Genomic DNA, 17,157 nt, shown 5'->3' with positions numbered 1-17,157 from the left:
GGAGCTCCTCCACTTGCCTCAATGTCTTCACTTAAATGTTCCATCAAGTACATTCAACTTAATATGTCAACACCAAAATCCTGATTTCCACTCCTTCTCCTGTCTTTCTACCTTGTTTGCCTTGCTTGACTCCTCTCTTGCTCTAAACTTCACACCTCTATTATAAGTCAATCCTATTGGCTCTACCTTCAGAACATACCCCAAATCCAACTTCTTACCACCTCCACTGTCACCAGCCCAGTCCAAGTCCTTGTGATCTCTCACTAGATTATAACCTCCGAAAAGCCTTCCTGCTTTCACCCTGGTTCCTGTAGTGCAGTGGTTTTCATTAGTTGTTTCATTAGTTGTTCAACCTAGGAACTTGTTAAACATGCAAATTCTTCCCCAACTCCATAACTATTAATCACAAACTCTGGGGGTGGGTCATAAAGATTTGTGTATTACCAAGTCCTCCATGTCAAACACCTGAACCACCCTATCTCTCTCCTATTTTCTACCCTGCTTTCCCCCCTCGTTCATCTTGCCCACCTACACTGGATTCCTTGTGTTCTACAAACATACTGAGAAAGAAACAAAAGTTTTTATCTGAGGAATGCAAACCCCTTTAAATTATCAGGCCTCAGAGAGGCATTTAAAATGTGACATCAGTCACATCTCATTCCCTCTTGAGCTAAATAATTACCTCTTGAAGCAACTGCCTATGTGGGCTCTGGACTGACACCAAGTAGCCATTAAGATGTCATACAGTAGACATCATAACTTTTACCCTATGTTCAACAGTGTACAGCCAATGGCTAATCAATATTATCTCTGGAAACCAATGAGAATACCTGTCAAAACTTATCAGCCCACCCCTTATTCCCCTTTGCCTTTAAAAACCTGCTTGTACCAAACACAGTACTCCCCAAGGCAACCTGAAATGGGTCCCTGGCAGCTGTTCTCACTTTGGCTCAAGTAAACTCTTTCAAAATTGTATTTTGTGCCTCCGCTTCTTCCCTTTAGGTTGACATACACTCAAGGACACTATTTCAGGGCCTTTTCATTAGTTGTCCTTCTTCCTGGAAAAGTTGTTCACCCCTCCAGATAATTCAAGTCTCTGTTCAAATGTCACCTCCTCAATGAGCTGAGGCTTTCTCTGACAACCTTACATAAAATAAGAACACCACCTTCCTGACCTAGTCTCCTCACTATGCAGAATTTTTCACCAAAGCACTGATTACCTGGCAGGCAATCTGTATGTTTTGCTATCTCCCTACATTCTACTATGTAAACCCCATGTGGACAGAATCTTGTTTTATTTGCTGCTATACTCTGAGCAATTGGAAAAGAACCTGGCACTCAGTAGATGTTCAATAATTTGACTTTCTGACATAATAGTTGCCTATGAGAAAAGATACAGAGAAGTTGAAGAGGAACAACTGATGTTACTTAGGTAATTGCCAAGACAACTTTAGAGCAGAAAAATAAAACAAAAACAAAACAAAATGCTACAAGATGAATGGGAGGAGCAAAATGCAGCAATTGACAGTAAAGACTAAGTATGAACAGTTAAGAGTTTACACCAAACACTGGATCAGCAAAGTTTAGGACGCCTTCAGAACTGAGCCCAGAAAGAATGGCAGGCTTTATAGGAGCCAAAGTAGATAAATACCATGTGCAACACCAGAGAAGGGTAGATACATGAAGTATAGGAAGTGTGTTCATTGTATACACCATCACCTTAAAGAATAATTAAGAGATGGTCTAGTGAGACTGGAAAAAGCTGATAAAACTTTAAATAGACTTCTTTCATGTAAGACTTCCTGTTGACTGTAGTATGTTTAATATTAATCTCTACGAGAAGTACAATATGCAGTATTTCCCTGCATTAATCAGTCTTTTTTTTGTTAATCATGTGTATGTCATTGCACACACGGCTTAGCTTCACTTTTGTCACTAGCATATTGTTATCCAGTTATATTTTATTGTGATATATGCCTATTACATTAACATAGTTAAGAATAAAAGACTCTTTTCATTATTATATTTAAACCAAGTCTGAAACTCAAGATTCTAAATACACACAGAGGCCAGGTGTCATTTATCTGATTTTTCAATATTTGCTAGACTTTGTTTAGGATATCGCAAATATTATAACCGGGAAATAAAATCCTGAAATGCTATTTTCACTACCCCATTCTTTATTCAATTTGTACTAAATATTATCACTCAATATGAGAACAATTTAAGCCTACAGTATTTTAAACATCCTTTTAGTGCTGATAAGAATTTTAAGTATTTTCAACCCCTTAAGATGTAGATATTTATCTTTAGACTTAGACCTAAAGATAAACATATTAAAAACAAAAACCATACCACTGCAGTAGCTTAAAGGTACTTCAGAGCTTATCGCCCAGTCCAGCGCACCTATAAGCCTCACCACCACATGTATAATAAAGAAATCATGATGCCTCAATGTCACATAACTAGTCAAGTACCAAGATCAAAAGTGGAGCTCAAGTCACCTACCTTCCCAGTGTGCTATCTTTTTATCACACCACAAAAGACTGTGACATTTTAATTGGAAAACCTGAAAAATAAAGAATGTAAAATGTGACAAAATCTGGGGTAAATCAACTCCAGTAGCCTTTAAAACACATGGTTAGCAAAAGTTAAAGACTTTTTTCTTTCTACAAAAGAGGCAAGACAAATCAAGTGTAAAAGCTAGAGATTTATTGTTATTTTGTGATTAATAAATTGTCAAATTAGTTATGACACTATCCCACATTGAATACCACCATTTGCCAGTACAGAAGTTTTTAAACCAAACTGAGGCATAAAGCAGAAAGAGCAAAGATACATGAATACCCTTCTTAACAATCTCCTCTACTCATGCCTCCACTGTAACCTTTGTACTTGTTTTCCTCCTAGGGAAAGTGTCAGAACAGTGCATGGACTGGTGGGTAACCTGGCCTCTTAACCTTTTTAATAGCAAGCAACGTACAGAAGTAATGCAATCAACTTGTATTTCCCTTGATTTTATTGGTCTGAATTCATTTTAGGTTACTTTAACATTTTAATTTCCTGTAACTGTACATGAAAGAATATAATCACCTAAGAGAATACTGAACCAGAGTCAGTCAAATGTATCACTGACCCTCAATTATGTTTTAATTGGTCCTAAAGGAATGTACCACCCCAACAGTTTGGGAGTTAGGCAAACAGAATTCTTTGGGGAGGGAAGAAAAAGGCTATAAAAACAGCCAAATGTACTCGACATCATTAAAACGGCTCTTTGTTTTTCACCCCTGAATGATACTTCTTTACTACACTATATGCACAGAAATCCTAACAGAATCTTGGTTGCCAGTATTATTTAAGCTGGCCCCATCCAGGACAGATTCCGCTGCCCCACCCCCCCACCCTGTCCCCCTTTCTCTGAGGCTCTGAAAAGCACAATATTTAACTATTTCTTAATAGAACTACCAAAACACTTCAGAAACAACTGGCTCACAACTCATTTTAAATTTGTGTATTGCCTGTGCATGAGAAAACAGACAAATCCAAAAGATAGTTCTATTTTTTTATGGCGATTAAAAATAACTGAAACATCAAGACACTTTTTCAGTGAAAGCAACATTTCAATTACAAATTTTAATGCCTGTTAAACTACCTATGGGAGAAGCTGAGAAGTCCTAGGCAAATGCACTTTGGGGTATACTACAGTGTTCCTTCAGTCTGCACAAAGATTAAGGTAATTTACAGTCAATCTGTGAATGAATGTTGAGACAATGTTACATTATGTGTCTGTACAATTAATTGTCCTTAAAGAGATAACCAGAATCAGCTTTTCTATTATATTTTCAACAAACCTGACTAACCGGCACTTTTGCTGGGAGATGTTTGTCAAAGATGCTGTAAGATTCTATACAATTAGGAAATACTCAGCTTTAAGAGTATTTTCTTATCTTCACTTTTTTGGTTACAGGTGTTTTGCTCAGATAGCCTATTGTAGTATGTTTCCAGAAATGCAGTCCCAAATGTGCATACTCTATATTGTATACAAATAAAACAAAATTATCAGTAGTATAAATCTTACAGCATTTTGTTTGCAAAAATGCATGCCAAAGTCACAATAAGCAATATTGTACCACAAATTATAGAGTGCAAATGATCTGCTTCTTTTTAATGCTTTTATTCTACATAAATTACTACCATAGGCTAATGTTTAAAAAGCAAATAAATTGGACAGATGCAGGACAGAATCTGGTCACCCAACTATAAAAGGTGATTTTTTAAAAAATTACAATAAATGCAGAGGTGATGCATGCAGTAGCCTTAAATGAAAAGCACTGATTCCCACTGTTCCAGAAAAGAAAAATACAGAAAAACCCACACATCTTACTGTACTCCACCTTAAAATGCATCATATTGGGTTTGTTTATAACAGCACAGAATTCCAAGAGTCAAAATGAAATAAAGCAGGTATTTTAAAGTTTAAGAGCCGTTATCAAAAATAAATTACATTTTTTCAAGATACAGAAATGCTGCTATGATGGCTGGGAGCCCAGTAACCTTTCAATAGCTGCATTGATATCACCGCCTGTTGCTATTAGAGCTTGCAAGTTTGCTTCACGGTTCAAAAATCCCATTGCACTGAGTTGTTCCAGTTGTTGCTGAAATCTGACTTCTGGATTCTGTAGCTATTAAAGAAAAAAAAAAATTAATCCAACTCTAAAGGAAGCCAGTCCCTGCCACACATGACTGACTTTTAAAATTTTTTAATTGCTTTTTTATAACATATGCTGATCTACTGAGCTTTAAAAACACTGCCCACCTCTTGAAACTTATCCAACATATTTAAAAGTCCATTAGCACTTTATTTTAAATAGTCTAGTTTATACCTAAATAATCATGTCAAATAGATCACGACTCTACTTTGGGGGAGGGGGAAAAAAGCTTAATAAACATCAACCATTATTTTAGAGGATCATGTACATGCAGAAAAACCTGTATGTATATATATATATATATACACACAAATCGTTCAGAATTAGATGATTTGTGTAGCTACTGACCAACTGAGTAACTATAAAAGCTGGTATCCTCATGTATAAAATTCTAAAGCTTCAATGATTCTTCGAATGAATGTGAGTTTAACTTTTGCACTGGACAGTCAATTCTTAGAAAAGAGCTTCAGTTTCAGGCCCAAAATTATACTCTTAATTCTGACAATTCAGCAGCATCAAATCTTTTCTTCAGAAATGAAGTTAAAAAAAAAATCCCCATATAAATGACCAATCAATCCTAGGCCTACTTGATAATTTGGAGGCTTGTAAGTTAACTTATGTAACAATTAATTCTAATACTCCAAATCCTTCTTTCTTATTTATTCCATGAATATTTACTGAGTACCTACCACGAGCCAGAAACTATGCTACGCTAGCTTATCGGGAATACAGATATGTATGAGACAGAACCCTACCCTATTTATTATATTTAGTAAGGCTTGAAAACAGAAAGCAGGCCGGGCACAGTGGCTCACGCCTGTAATCCCAGCACTTTGGGAGTCCAAGGCGGGTGAGATCGCTTGAGCTCAGGAGTTTGAGACCAACCTGGGCAACATGGTGAAACCCCAGCTCTACAAAAAATACAAAAATTAGCCAGGTGTGGTGGTCTGCGCCTGTAATCCCAGCTACTCCGGAGGCTGAGGTGGGAACACTGCTGGAGCCCAGGAGGTGCAGGTTGCAGTGAGCTGTGATTGCACCCAGCCTGGGCACTTTGTCGAAAGGGAAAGGGAAAAGAATAAAAAAAAGGAAAGGCAAAGAGGGGAAAGGGGAAAAAGGGGAAAGGTGGAAGGGGAAGAGGAAAGGGAAAAGGGAAAGGGGAACAGGAAGGAGGAAAAGGAAAGGGGAAAGGGAAAGAAAAAAGAAACCCAGAAAAGAAAACAGAAAGCACCTAACAGACCTTGAGACATTAAGAAGTTTGGGGACAACCTAATAAAACAGGTTTAAACTGGCGATCATCTTTATATAATGGCACATTATTAGTAAAGCCAATGTATGTTTGTAGATGCAAGCACATTATTAGGGGGTCCATATTCTTTAGCCATATTTACGAGATATATATATATGTAACACAAGCTACCGCAGGAGGTGGTGTCATGGGTGGAGTAAGGTAGTTAGGACTTTTTTCCAGTCAAAAGACAGACTAGAATACAGTTGCCCTGGAGGTACTTGGGATAATCAAGTTTCCATTCCTCCCTAAGAACTTTTTTAAAGCAAAATCTATTTCAAATGATTTTCAAATAGGAACAAAAAAAATGCATTTTTAAAGGCAATTAATTTCTAAAAAATAAGACTTTAGGTTGTAGCATGTCTTCTCTACAACCGTAACAATGTTTCCTTTAGTGTCTCAGCACCAAAGTCAACAATTTTTGTAATGCCTGTTTTCTTACTCAATATCCTTAAGACTGTATTTTTCATTAATCTAAACACCTAAGAACTACTGCTTTCCTTTTTTCCCCCTTTTTCCTTCTTTTTGGAAATTTCTAAATTTCCAACATTAAGGAATACAAAACTTGAATGGAAAAGAACCGATACCTGAGGATTTACTCCAGCAAGAGCCTGCAGCATCTGCTGAATAAACTGCTGATGTCCAGGTTCAGTGGTTCCTGCTGTGGGACTTGTGTTTTCACTAGGTGTGGCGTTAGATCCATTAGTTCCCGAAGAGCCTCCAGTGCTTCCTAATGCCCCCAAGCCAGGAGTAAACCTAAAGAAAGCACAAATAGGAAATATCCTAAGGTCCTGCAAAACCAGAAGCCAGTCCGTATATCAGTTACATTTTAATATAATATAAGCTAAGCCATCTTCTTAAAATAAGCCCTTTTGGCCTGGTGCAGTGGCTCATTTTGGGAGACTGATGATCCCAGCAGCCCAGGAATTTGAGATCAGCCTAGGCAACATTGTTGAGACTTCATCTCTACAAAAAATAAAAACAAAATTAGCTGGGTGTGCTGGTGCACACCTGTAGTATCAGTTACTTGGCAGGCTGAGGTAAGAGGATTGCTTTAGCCCAGGAGGTAGAGGCTGAAGTAAGCTGAGATTGTGCCACTGCACTCCAGTCTGGTCGATGGTGTGAGACTATCTCTAAAAGGAACTTAAAAAATAATAATAATCATTTTTAACTTTGAAAACCCTGACTTAAAAATAATCATAGCCAGGCACTGTGTCCCAGCTACTGGGGAGGCTGAGGTAGGAGGATCACCTGAGCTTAGAAGTTCAAGTTCAGCCAGGGTAAAAGAACAAAAACCCACCTCTAAATAAATAAATAAGTAAATAAATAAATAAAAACGGTGGGGGAGAACCAGGTGCTATGGCTCATGCCTCTGATCCCACTTTGGGAGGCCAAATCGCTTGAGCCCAGAAGTTTGAGACCAGCCTGGATAACATGGCAAAATCCCATCTCTAAAAACAATAACAACAACAAAATATATATATATAAATTAGCTGGGTGTGGTGGTGCACACCTGTAGTCCCAGCTACTTGGGAGGCTGAAGTGAGAGAATCCCTTGAGCCCAAGAGGTCGAGGCTGTAGTGAGTCACGACTGTGCCACCACACTCATAGCCTAGGTGAAGGGCGAGACTCTCTCCCCCACAAAAAAAAAAAAAAAAAAAGGCAGGCAGAATAATACTAAATCTGAAATTCTCAGAGAAAGTAACCATTATACACTTTCATTATCTTCCCCAAATAAGCGTACCCTGGGATGAGGCCCGGGGCTTCCGTTGCTAATGTCTGTAAACCCTGCTGAATCTGTAACAAGGCCTGCATTGCTCTAGGGTTTGACATTGCTGATAGTGTATCAGGATTCTGCATCTAAGGAAGAAAGAAAACTAGTGGTTACAAAGGAATTAAAATCAGTGAAGGTAAATTTTTAAATCTTTTGTTATGCTTCTGGAGAAAATCTAAAACCTTACTCCTGGACACTGGTAATCCATAATTTCTTTCCCAAAATAAACACAAGTATCTCCTCTTTGACAGCAAACCTAGTGTGCAAATCATTACTTGACCTCCTCCTAAATCCATTATGAAAGCCATTTTCGTAATGGAAGAAAATCAGGAGCTACTTTGGAAGCCACAACTATTCCCCTTCTCCAACAGAAGATAAAGTATTATTTCTAAGACACAACCTCCAAAGACACAATTCTTACGACATGGATATGGTAAAAAGCCACATATTCCACCTAACTGTTATCTGTTACTGATGTAACAATTTTACCAGTAAGGTACACTCTAAAACAACAGTTCCAAATTTGACATTAATACATGTATCCTGAGTTTAGCTTTACTACTTCCAAATATACACCACCTGACTAACCAAAGATAGGCTTACATCATTACAATAGATCAAGGACACCAACCTTGGAAAATGGTTTACAGGTCTCAGAGTCATTTGCATAACATATGAAGCCCTAGAACTACCAGTTTCAAAACACCAAGACTGACTTCTCTTTTGTCGTTTTAAATAATAAAATACCATGGCAATCTCAAGTACTTGTTTATAATGTAACCTTCCTTACTTCCTTATATGACAACACTGAGTATTTTAATCTTACTAATCCCGAGTTTGAGGAAATGAGATCTACCCCTTGGAAAAAAAAAAAAAAAATTCTACTAATTTGGAAGAAAACAACCTATAAAATAGAATAGGGTAGCTCTTTCCTGTTACTCAAAATTAGTTAAACCATAAAGCGTAACATGACACAAGGAAGCACTTCAAAGTTAGTACAATGAAAGGAAATGGTTTATGGTACTAACAAAGCATTCAAAATCCTAGGTCCTCAAAAGCAAAAACAAAATGTTCTTTCCTGAGAATTTATGTTCAAGAAACACAAGCAAAAGGTCAGCAGTGAAATGGGACTCAGTGAAGATCAAGCTGAATTCTCTACGAATTGACAGCATTATTGGTCTCTATTCTATGTTTTGCTATCAGCCAGAGAAGAGCAAGGAAAATGTTTATCATCAAATTTTTTCAAACAAATCATTACCCAAGATAGCTAACATCTTGTCTTACTCACTTGTTGGAGGAAAGTTGGGAGCTGTTGTCTCATTTGTTCTTGAAGCTGAGGATTTCCAGCAAATAGGGGATTATTCAGCATCATCTATGGGGCAAGTGTTCAAACAATTTTAACTGGAAATATCTGAAACAAGTAATGTACCTTGTTTTATTCTATCTTCCCCCAAGCGCCTAAACTGGCATTTAAAAGGGAGGAAGGTAGAACATAAATTAAAAAAGGAAAAGGGAAGATACTGTCCACAAGAGGGATCTCCAGAAGAACAAAAACAAAAAAATGAGGCATATTCTCTCTCAATGAGAATGGTGGTTATGATAATGACATGCAATATCCTAAAAAATAAAAGCAATCATTTTCTTAGGCTTTTCCTTGAACAGACGTGAATATATGCCATTCAAAGAAAAATGGGAGTAACTGGCATTCATGAAGATATATTTTCTACCACACTGACAGAATAAACATAAACATCAATACATGAACTATGTAACATGGCTTGCTTAGAAACCTCAACACAACAAGTGGCAGGCACAGAGAAAATCTAGATCTGAAAAGGACCACTACATCTACCTGCCTACTACAAAACAGCTAATATTAGGTCCAAAAAAATAACACCGCAAAACAGCAACCAACTTGCCAGAGAAATGGAGCTGCTAGGTGAAAATCAGTCAGGCCTAGCACCAACAGTCCTCTGGGAAAAGTATTAAAATGATTTAAGACCTAAAAGATGTAAATCCATTTGAGAACACCAAGATTAGCATCTGGATTTCACCTCACTACCGCCAGAGATGAGAAAAGTGGCATCTCCTAAACTTCAAATAAACGTTAAGAATTTAAAAATCAGGATCATTATTAGTATAATGTCATATACCTGAAAATAAGATTAAAATACACAATGAGCATAACCAGAGCTAATAAATTCTCGTAGCTTCAAAAGACACATTTTATATCATTTTCCCCAGACGGAGTAAAAAGTCAACTAACAAGGATTTACTGATAGCCTATTTATCTATCCAAAGTCTGGAGAGGAAATGATCCTAGCCCTCAAGTAGTTAACCGTATTTAAGAGCAATGTAAATGCTGGTAGAGAAAATTTGCCCCAATTCTTGCAAAGTGATCTTTTAGTTAATTTCAATACAATAACCAAAGCTGACGTCAGACAACCTTTCAGGAACATACAGTATTTATTTCAAAGTGACCAGTAAGTTCACAGTAAGTAAACTAATACCGGCTTAAGGTCAACAAACCTGCTTCTTTATTGGTTCCAAATACTTCTTTATCATTAACATATTAATGAGGTTATCACACATATCTTTTGGAATTCACTTCATTTAATCTTAAAAAAGCATGTCATCTTAAACGTATCCTTTCACAGATAATCATCTTATTTGATTAGGTATTTCTTATAACTTACCTGAGTGCTTATACCACAAGTTTTTATACTCAAGAGTCTTTTTAAATATTTAAAAATCAAAATAGAAAAAACACAAATTTTAATCTGCAGATAACAAGAACATTGTAATAGTTTCTAAATTATCTGTAATAAAAGACATGCCAATCTAGTATTAGCCACATTTTGTTTTAGAGTAAATAAATGGTATGTGAGTGCTCAAGTACTTTACTAAAGTAAGATTATTACAAAATTGCTACGTATGTGCTTGTTAAAGTCAAATTTTAAAAGCAAGATGCATATTCAGTATTAGCCAAATACACACTTAAAATGGCTTATTATGGTAAATTGAGGCATTTAATACTAACAACTCAGTCTGGTAAGTTTCATATGCATAAATCAATCTTCCATAAAATGTACCTCCAATATACAGAATCATAGGCACAAAAATTCTTCTTAAAATTTGTTATCTCCAATTCCACAAATCTGGTGAGGGCCTAAGTTATTACTGAGAATTATACATCAAAGATACTTTAATCAATATAGTTTTAGAATTTAGAAAATAAAAACCATTCATTTGACTTAAAGCTTTTAAAATTTAAGGGATGAGATTAACTATAAAGTCTTCCAAATTCCTGACACACTACAGAAGCCGTTTTTAACAAACAGCAAATATAAACTACAGATGATCAAGGTTTATTTCACATTCTCCGTGGTTTTTCAAGCCCTATGGTATGGAAACTAGACAGTACCTAGGGAACTTGAGGGAGAAGGGGTTATCAGATGCAATTATCTCAAAATCTCTAAGGATGGGGCCCAACCATCAGTACTGTCTATCGGTGCGGTCTATAAAGCTTCCCAAGTGATCCTGAGTGTTCAGCCAGCATTAAGATCCCCAATTTTCTTAGTTGTGGTCTCTTTAGAAACAAATTAGAAAAAGGAATACGTTAATAAGGGACCAGTATACGATCTTCAGCAGGGGAATCAATAGTTGAAAGAATGAGAACATTGTTCTGACAAATCCCCGTCTTTAATAAATGACTTCACGCTATTTTACAACTGCCATTTTGAGCATGACTATTATAATCTGAGTGATCTACTAAATAAAAGTATTTCAAATGTATTAACATTGCTCTTAATTGCTTTCAAGATTTACATTTCATTAAGTAGTTTATCTTCAAAAGAGTGGGCATTCCAGAACTTTGTACTTGTCTCCTAACTCAACCTACGTAGAAACAAACTAAACCTGCACTTCTTTCTAGTCAATGAATGGCAGAGATAAAGTTGTTTTAATTACATATAAAGTATGAATTTACTGCAAAGAAACACGTGGTCTAAAAAATTGGAAACACAGTTTACTTATTTTTCTAGTGTATTAAGATATCATACACAACACAAATGTGCCAAAATCACAATTACTAGATTAGGTTATTCTAATTCACACTGCACAGTCTTTTTCAATACAATTACAAACTCACCTGTGCAGCAAGGTCAGGATTCTGGCTTAGTGACTGCATCATGCTTCTCATGTAGGGGGCAGACAACATGTTTTGCATAAGTTGTGGGTTTTCAGTTATTTGTTGCAACAAGCTCTGCATTCCTGGTGTGTTGAACATACTAGCTGAAAGTTTGTTTTAAAAAAAGACATATTAAGAAAAAATACTTAAAAGTTGAAGCTTTAAAATGTAATATGAACTGTGTTTAATTTCACCAAGTACAAATGATTATACATATTATGTATCAACTGAACTATGAAAGAACTTTTAAAACTAAAACATCTCTAAAAGTATATGCCCAACATATACAAGGAAAAGAGGACTTAAGAGTTTAAACATTCTGCATTTACAGTAAAATCTTGTCTAATGAAGAGCTAGCTTCTGAAGTCAACTTAAGGCAAAAATTATGTATGGTCAAAATTACTGCTGAAAAATTCCATAAAGTGAAAAGGACTGAGCCAACTTTTCCTCCAAGACTGCAAAGAATTAATTAGAATCATATTCGGCACTTAATATTGCCCACCCTTATGAAAGCAGGAAGCCTTCATGCCCAAGGGAACAAAAGATGTAATGCCTCCACCCATTTTCACTGTGTACTGCCACTCACTGAGTAAAATGGTAGGCACATTTAACATTTGAAACAATAGAGCACAGTGACACCAAGCAGTATCAGGAGCCTGATTACCTGGGTTCAAATCTAACCTAACCCATGTGATCTTGGGCAAGTTATCTAGCGTCTTCATACTTCAGGTTCCCCATCTGTAAAATGGAGAAAGCAGTATCTACTTCATAGGGTGGTTGTAAGAAAATTAATGTACAAAGCACTTGTTATGATTATTGTTTTTCCTTTTATTGCCAAGGGCTACAGCTGAATTTATGTGAATTCCATATGTGATGACAATTGTATATTTAGGTAAATTTTCTTTGAAAACTAAGTTAATTTGCTTGACTTACACCTAGATTTTCAACTGCCAACTAGATACACTCAAACTCAAATATATTCTCAAACTTACTATGCCAAGTCAACTCATTAGGTTTTCACCTCCCTTCTGCTATTCCATCCAGTTATATCAGGCTTAAGACATCTGACTCTTCTCACTTATCTTTCTAGTTTATTATAATTTTGTTTTTAATAGTTCTTGTTTTTCCTATTTTCTCATGTTGTAAATTTTAACTTAGTTTTTTTTTCACATCCTAGAGTCCAACCTTGGAGATACTGTGGGTTTGGTTCCAGACTGCTGTGCAATAAAGCAAGTCACATACATTTTTTGGTTTCCCAGTGCATACAAAAGTTGTTTGTATGATACTGTAGTCTATTAAGTATGCCACAGCCTTCAGTCTAAAAAAAACTCTGTACACAAATATAAAAATACTTTATTGTCGAAAGCTGCTAACAGTGAGTCAGCTGGTAGTCGCTAAAGGTTGGGGTGGCTGTGGCAATTTCTTAAAATAAGACAACAATGAAGTTTGCCACATCAGGAAAACTCTGTTGCACTCTATGCTGTTTGACAGCATTTGCCACAGTAGAACTTTCAAAATTGGAGCCAATCCTCTCAAACCCTGCCACTGCTTTATCAACTAAGTTTATAAAACATTCTGAATTCGTTGCTGTCATTTCAACAATGTTCATAGCATCTTCACTTACAGCAGACTCTATCTCAAGAAACCACTCTTTGCTCATCTACAAAAAGCAACTCCTCATCTGTTCAAGTTTTTTCATGGCATTGTAGCAACGCAGTCAGTGTTCATGCTCCACCTCTTTTTTTCTTTTTAAATTGAGATGGAGTCTCGCTTTTGTCACCCAGGCTGGAGTGAGGGGAGTGGCACGAACATAGCTCACTGCTACCTCCAATTCCTAGGCTCAAGGGATCCTCCTGCCCGAACCTTCCAAATTGCTGTGATTACAGGTATGAGCCAACACACCTGGCAGGCTCCACTTTACATTCTAATTCTCTTGCTATTTCCACTATTTCTACAGTCCCCTCCTCCACAGAAGTCTTGAATCCCTCAAAGGCATCCACGAGGGATAGAATAAACTTCTTCCAAACTCCTGTTCATGTTGATATTTTGACATCCTCTCCATGAATTAGGAATGTTCTTAATGACATTGAGAATGGTGAATGAATCCTTTCCAGAAGGTTTTCAATTTACTTTGCCCAAATCCATTAGAGGACTCACTATCTAAGGCAGCTATAGTCTTATTAAATGTATTTCTTAAATAAGACTTGTAAGTTGAAAGTGCTCCTTGATCCATGGGCTGCATGCAGAATGAATGCTGTGTTAGTTAACAGGCATAAAAACAACATTAATCTCATTGCACATCTCCATCAAAGCTCTTGGGTGACTACATGCACTGTCAATGAGTACTAATATTTTGAAAGGAATCTTTTCCTTAGCAACGTCTCACCAGTAGACTTAAAATATTAAGTAAACCATGCTGTAAACAGATGTGCTGTCATCCAGGCTTTTTTTTCCCCCCTATTTACAGAGCATAGGCAGAATAGATCTAGCATAATTTTTAAGGCCCTAGGATTACTGGAATAATAAATGAGCACTGGCTTCAACTCAGTCATCAGACACATTAGCCCAAACAGTCAGCCTTTCCTTTGAAGCACTGAAGCTAAGAATTGACTTCTCTCTAGAAATGAAAATTCTCGATGATATCTTCTTCCAATAGAAGGCTGTTTTTCACCTACATTAAAAACTGGTCGTTTCATGTAGCCACGTTCCTTGATGATCTTAGGAGATCTTCTGGATAACTTGCTGCAGCTTCTACAACAGCACCTGCTACCTCACCTTGTACTTTTATGTTACGGAGATGGCTTCTTTCCTTAAACCTAAGCTAGTCAACCTCAGCTACTTTTCCAACTTTTCTTCTGCAGATTCCTTACCTCTCAGCTTTCATAGAATTAAAGAGTTAGGGCCTTGCTCTGGATTAGGCTTTGGCTTAAGGGAATGGTGTGGCTGGTGTGATCGTCTATCCAGATCACAACAATTTTCTCCACATCAGCAATAAAGTTGTTTCGCTTTCTTGTCATTCATGTCTTCACTGGAGTAGCACTTATAATTTTCTTCAAGAACTTTTCCTTCGCATTCACAACTTGGCTGTTTGGTGCAAGAGGCCTAGCTTTTGGCCTATCTTAGCTTCTGATATGCCTCCATCACTAAACAAGATTATTTCTAGCTTTTGATTTAAAGTAAGAGATGCAGGAGTCTTTTTTTATACTTGAATATTTAGAGGCCACTGGAGAGTTATTAACTGACCCAATTTCAATATTGTGTCTCAGAGAATAGGGTGACCCAAGAAGAGGAAGAGAGACAAGGGGAACAGCCAGTCAGTTGAACAGTCAGAACACATACATTTACTGATTAAGTTCGCCAGGTACAAGGTGGTTCCTGGTACCCCAAAACAATTACTAAAGTAACATCAAAGATCACTGATTACAGAATCACCAAAACAGAATAATGAAAAAGCCTGAAATATTCTGAGAATTATCAAAATGTGACAAAGAGACATGAGGTGGGCACATGCTGTTGGAAAAATGGTACTAACAGACTTGCTCAATGCAGGGTCACTGCAAACCTTCAAACTGTGAAAATCACACTATCTGTGAAGCCTAACAAAATGAGGTATGTCTGTATTCTAAGATAGGTTAGCAAATTACAGCCTGCAGGACAAATCTGGCCTACAACATGTTTCTGCTAAGCCAATGAGTTAAAAATTGCTTTTACGTTTCAAGGCCAGGCATGGTGGTTCACACCTGTAATTCCAGCACTTTGGGAGGCTGAGGCGGGTGGATCATTTGAGGTCAGGAGTTCAAGCAGCCTGGCCAACATGGCGAAACCCCGTCTCCACTAAAGATACAAAAATCAGCTGGGTGTGGTGGTACACACCTGTAATCCCAGCTACTGGAGAGGCTGAGAAGGGAGAATCGTTTGAACCCAGGAGAAGAAGGTTGCAGTGAGTCAAGATCATACCACTGCACTCCAGCCTGGGTGACGACTCTGTCTCAAACAAAACAAACCAAAACAATTTTTGGTCAGGCGCAGTGACTCACACCTGTAATCCTAGCACTTTGGGAGGCCGAGGCAGACAGATCTCCCAAGGTCAGGAGTTTGAGACCAGCCTGGCCAACATGGTGAAACACTGTCTCTACTAAGAAAAAAATACAAAGAAATTAGCCAGGTGTGGTGGTGGGTGCCTGTAATCCCAGCTACTCAGGAGGCTGAGGCACAAGAATCACTAGAACCTGGGAGGCGGAGGTTGCAGTGAGCCGTGATCATGCTACTGCACTCCAGCCTGGGTGACAGGTCGAGAATCGGTCTTTAAAAAAAAGAAAAAAAAATCTGCTTTTACGTTTTTATTTTTAAATAGTTAAGGGAAAAAAAATCCAAGATAAATATTTTGTGAAATGTGAAAACTATCTGAAATTCATATTTCAATGTCCATGAATACCATTTTATTGGAACAGTCATTCTCACTTACTGTCTATGGGTGTTTTGTGCTTTTACAAAAGCAGTGAGTACTTGCAACAGAAACTGTCTACGGTACTGTCACTCCTTCATACTGTTATTTGTTTTGTTTTGAGACAGGGTCTCGCTCCGTCTCCCAGGCTGGAGTGTGGTGACGCCATCACAGCTCACTGCAGCCTCAACCTCCCTAAGCGCAGGTAATCCTCCCACGTCAGCCTCCCAAGTAGCTGTACTACAGCTGCACACCATGCCCGGCTACTCTTTGTCTTCTTTGTACAGATGAGGTTTCACCATGTTGGCTAGGCTGGTCTCAAACTACTGCGCTCAAGCAATCCACCCACCTTAGCCTCCCAAAGTCCTGGGATAACAAGTATGAGCCACCATGCCACACCTGGCCTCCTTCATACTGTTGTTCAGTATACTACTACAAAACACAGTGAATCAGTTATACTCATGCAGCACAAAACCACTGCAGCATTAAAAAAAATAATAACCAGTATATACCAATCATGCCAGAACAAGAAAAAAGGAAGGGGAGTTACAAATGTCAGGTTTTTAAGGCACAGTGGAATATATTTTATTAAATGAGATGGCAAAACTTGTGTTTCTTATGCAATGACACTAAAAGAATACAACATATATAAGCACTGCCGGACCAACCACTCATCACAATACTCCCCACTCACAGAAAAGCAATGGTCAGAAGAAATATAAACTTTAGAATGAAATACCTCATCATAGCCACTTT

The 17,157-nt window shown here is 37.5% G+C and overlaps 1 protein-coding gene across 2 annotated transcripts in view; it reads right to left on the bottom strand.

Moving 5' to 3' along the window:
• Window positions 1-2,690: 2,690 nt before the first annotated feature.
• The window catches only part of UBQLN1 (ubiquilin 1), a 48,864-nt gene continuing 34,397 nt past the window's right edge, over window positions 2,691-17,157 (bottom strand). Inside the window, exons 7-11 of one of the 2 annotated variants that reach the window (XM_055272123.2) lie at window positions 11,919-12,061; window positions 9,057-9,140; window positions 7,739-7,854; window positions 6,582-6,750; window positions 2,691-4,682 (exon numbers count right to left, since the gene is read on the bottom strand). In XM_055272123.2, coding sequence (XP_055128098.1) covers window positions 4,530-4,682; window positions 6,582-6,750; window positions 7,739-7,854; window positions 9,057-9,140; window positions 11,919-12,061 — 665 coding nt within the window. In that variant the 3' untranslated portion in view covers window positions 2,691-4,529. The remainder of the gene's footprint in view (window positions 4,683-6,581; window positions 6,751-7,738; window positions 7,855-9,056; window positions 9,141-11,918; window positions 12,062-17,157) is intronic. The other variant, XM_055272124.2, reaches the window with a different exon arrangement.

The sequence above is a fragment of the Symphalangus syndactylus genome, chromosome 3, assembly GCF_028878055.3.
Source record: "Symphalangus syndactylus isolate Jambi chromosome 3, NHGRI_mSymSyn1-v2.1_pri, whole genome shotgun sequence".
In the NCBI taxonomy this organism is placed as follows: Eukaryota; Metazoa; Chordata; class Mammalia; order Primates; family Hylobatidae; genus Symphalangus; species Symphalangus syndactylus.
This window is presented reverse-complemented; position numbering and strand designations above follow the sequence as displayed.